Source organism: Galeopterus variegatus, unplaced genomic scaffold, assembly GCF_000696425.1.
Source record: "Galeopterus variegatus unplaced genomic scaffold, G_variegatus-3.0.2 Scaffold18370, whole genome shotgun sequence".
NCBI lineage: Eukaryota > Metazoa > Chordata > Mammalia > Dermoptera > Cynocephalidae > Galeopterus > Galeopterus variegatus.
In genome coordinates this window covers 4,756-8,542 of record NW_007744481.1, presented here as the reverse complement: position 1 = coordinate 8,542, position 3,787 = coordinate 4,756, and the positions used below count along the sequence as shown (strand labels likewise).

General features: G+C 44.4%; 1 protein-coding gene across 1 annotated transcript in view; it reads left to right on the top strand.

Moving 5' to 3' along the window:
- Nucleotides 1-2,108, top strand: part of LOC103582887 (secretoglobin family 3A member 2) — a 3,783-nt gene extending 1,675 nt beyond the window's left edge. The window contains exons 2-3 of the mRNA XM_008564358.1: nucleotides 1,429-1,631; nucleotides 2,009-2,108. Of these exons, the coding sequence (XP_008562580.1) occupies nucleotides 1,429-1,631; nucleotides 2,009-2,032 (227 nt within the window). The 3' untranslated portion in view covers nucleotides 2,033-2,108. The remainder of the gene's footprint in view (nucleotides 1-1,428; nucleotides 1,632-2,008) is intronic.
- The last annotated feature ends 1,679 nt before the right edge of the window (nucleotides 2,109-3,787 follow it).

Below are 3,787 nucleotides of genomic sequence, written 5' to 3'. Positions count from 1 at the left end.
GCCAGTAGGGGGAAGCGTGTTCTTCTGTGTGTGTTCATGTACATGTGCATTTATCTATCTGCTACACATTTTTGTAAAAATATTCATGCATATCTTTCCCAATCTCTACTCGTTTCCTCCAATTTGTCCTCTATGTTATCTTTCTAAAGCCAAAGAGATAAAATGCAAGTGTCTTATGTAAAAGCCATGATAGCTGCCAATTGCCCTCAGGAAAAATTGCACACTGATTGGTACGGCACCCAAAGCTTTCAAAAATCTGATCTTACCCAATTTTTGCAGCCTCACCCTCTTTATCTTCCACACCCTGGCCTTAGCCCACTGGAGTCCTGCACTCCAGCCTCTCTGGGCAGAAGGCTGACCATTCTGTGTGTGCACTTTCATCTTAGCAACTCAGTGCCTTTATTGATCTTGTTTCCAAAATGCTGCCCCTCTTCTTTACCCTGTGATCCCAATGTTTATCTCAAGACACAGCTCTAATAACACTTTGAAGGGAAGATTCTGGCAACACTTTCCACCATTAGAATTAGTCACCCTTTCCTCAGTGCCTTTATTGATCTTGTTTCCAAAATGCTGCCCCTCTTCTTTACCCTGTGATCCCAAAGTTTATCTCAAGACACAGCTCTAATAACACTTTGAAGGGAAGATTCTGGCAACACTTTCCGCCATTAGAATTAGTCACCCTTTCTATTGTGTTTCCATAGAGCTTTGCCCATAATGTTTAACATAGCACATGCCACATTGTGGCATACATAGATCTTTATTGTCTACGAGACTGTGTGAGGTCTCTTCATGGAGAATCCTTCCCTTATTTGTCTATGTATCTGCACCAACTGGCATAGAGCTGGTATTCGATTATGTTTATAGCATTGAGTTGAATTGGTTGGGAGCAGTTTCCTGGGCTGTGGTTGAGTCCATTCTTGAGTGGGGATTCATTATGGTGTCTCTCCTTTGGCCTCAAAGATATGGACTGTGAAGATAGGCACATACAAAGTACCTTCCTTATTTACTCAACCACCAGTATCTATGGAGTGCTTATTGTATGCCAGGGTCAGTTCTAGGCATGGGGTACAGTAGTGAACAACTCCTTGTTTTCATGGAGCCTGCCTTCTAATGAGAGGATGAAGGAAATAAAAATAAAAAAGAAAGATTTGATATTTTGGGAAATGGTAAAAGAATAAATAAAGAAGGATAGAGGGTAAGGTTTCTCTGAGGAGGTAACATTTGAAGAGAGAAAGATGTGTAGCTATCTGGGGAAATAAAGTCCCAGGGAGATGGAACAGTAGGTGCAAAGGCCCAGAGGCAGAAGTTTTCAAGGAAATGAAGATAGTGAGTCTGGAAAGGAGCTACTGATGGGCAGAGTGGAAGGAGATGAGGTCACAGATGGGAGCTGGATGTGCCTGTTTCATCTGGTTTCTCTTTGCCCTGCAGCTACTGCCTTTCTCCTCAACAGTGTACCCCTTCCTGTCGACAAAGTGTTACCTTTGCCTCTGGACAATGTTCTTCCCATCATAGACCCCTTGAAGCTTCTTCTGAAGACTCTGGGCATTTCTGTTGAGCACCTTGTGGAAGGGCTCAGGAAGTGTGTGAATGAGCTGGGACCAGAGGCTTCTGAAGCAGTAAAGAAGCTTCTGGTAACTACAGCTTGTGGGGCTAATTCACCAAGGGGGAGGGCTTAGCCACCCTGAACACCTATCCCCCCATTCTCAGTGGTAAACATGTATTTCCCTTTACGGATGGTACTCATATAAAATTTGCATATCCTGGAATCTCAAGGAGAGCAGAATTTCTACATTTTTAGAAAAAAATTTTGAGTGACAGAAACCCATATTCTAGATGTCCCTTTACCATGGACTGGCCTTGTGATTCTGGACGGGACTTAACCACTGAGCATTTGTTTTCCCATCAGTATAATGGTGGCTAAACAGGATAGAAAAAGTGAGGATTGTTTGAAACATGTCAGTCACATGTAAGCTGCTCTTGTTTTTGTTGTTGCTCTCTTGCCTTTCAGGAAGCCCTGTCACACCTGGTGTGACGCCAGGAGAAAGAGGGTGCGCAGACAGAAGTGGAAGAAGGAAGCCCTGGAAGTTTTCCTGGCTGAAACTCGTTCTGCCATCCGTAGCCTAAATGTCCTAAACTGTAGTGACCCTGACGAGAGTGAATAAAGCAATGAACAGATTTTCAGTTTGTTCAGTTTTTATTTCTGGGGGCTCTATTCAGATGAGACTAGCTAGATAATTTCCTTCTTGCGTTATAAACTCAAGAGGGCTTCATGTTATAAAGATAACCTCGCATTTTAAGTAAGACAAACATTCCTTTTCTCATATTAAAGTTAAAGATCTCCAATTTTTCAACGGTTTTTTACCTGACAGCATTTCTAGACCCCTCACTCTCCTATTCCCCGAATTTTAAAGGAATTTTTAAATTTAAAAAAATGTTTTCAAAGTATTGTTTGACAAGACTAGAGTCTTACTAACTTCATTGGTTTGGAGTCTGTGTCACCAGAATGCTCATTTCTATTAAGTCTGTGGTTCTAGTAGGGCCATTCAACAGCGTTCACAGACCTTTCTACCAAGTTAGGCCTTTACAACATCCTCCTTAGGCAAGTGGGTTATGAACTATCCTTTTCTTTCCTCCATTCTTTCATCAACAGAGATGCCAAAATTATCTTTCCAAGGCATAATTCTGGTTATATCCTGACCACCTACAGAGTAGATTTCAAGCTCCTGATCATGGCATAAAGGACCTTCACGACCCGACCTTTGCTACATCTTTAGTCTTACTAATATGCCTTTCTTCACCTGTGTGCCAGCCCCAGCCACACTGAACAGATAGCTAAATCCCTTTCCTGCTAACACTCTTAACAGCTTAGTGAAAAATCAGGTTTCTTCCTTCCTACAATGTCTGCCGCTGTCTGCCTTCAGACCTGGGCCTGTGCCAGTCTTGAGACTGTTTGCCCTCGATCCATTCCCTCCCCTCCCCATGCTCTGCTTTGCTCTGTGTAGGAGGAGGAAATGGGGAATGATGCTGATTGCTGCAGGTTGCATTTCTCAGGGTCCCAGGATGTCTGACAATTGGGCTGGGTTCTGTCTCTGGGAGGCCTAGGCAGTCAATAGGAGGTAGGAAAAGAGGAAAAACATTGTATGTTCCCTCTGCCTCTCTATTTGGGAGAAGCCTCTGAAAGTGGGTGCACCATGCTTGAGGCTTCTGGTCCTGTTGGATTGGTCTGCATTGGTTCTAGCTTTTGCCAGGTGACTCCAGCCTCTGGGCTCAGGTTATACCACCTCTTTTCTTTCCCTCTCCATTTGAGGTTGTTGGTGGCTCCCCACTGTTGTTAGTTTTTGGATTGTCTCACTATCACCTTGTTGACTTTTTAGCTCTTCTAGCATCTATTTAATTTGCATTACTCCTTCTGTTCTAAGTACTGAGAGTAGGTTCTGCTTCGTGGTTTGATCCTGAGTAATACAACATTAAATGTCACCTCCTTTATGGATACTATCTTAATTTTCTACCATTTCTTTTTTTTTTTTCCTTTTTGTCTTTTTTCGTGACCGGCAACAGATCGCAACCCTCAGTGTCACGCCCGTTACCGGACCGGGACCGGCAACGGGATCGCAACCCTCGGCATCACGCCCGCACCTCGCTCAGCCAGTGAGCAGCCGGTCTGTACGTGGGATCCGAACCCCCGGTGGGAGCGCCGCTGCGCTCCCAAGTGGTGCTTTGTAGCAGTGCGCCACTGGGCCGGCCCTCTACCATTTCTTGACCCCTTCACGCCCGCCCCTCGCTCAGC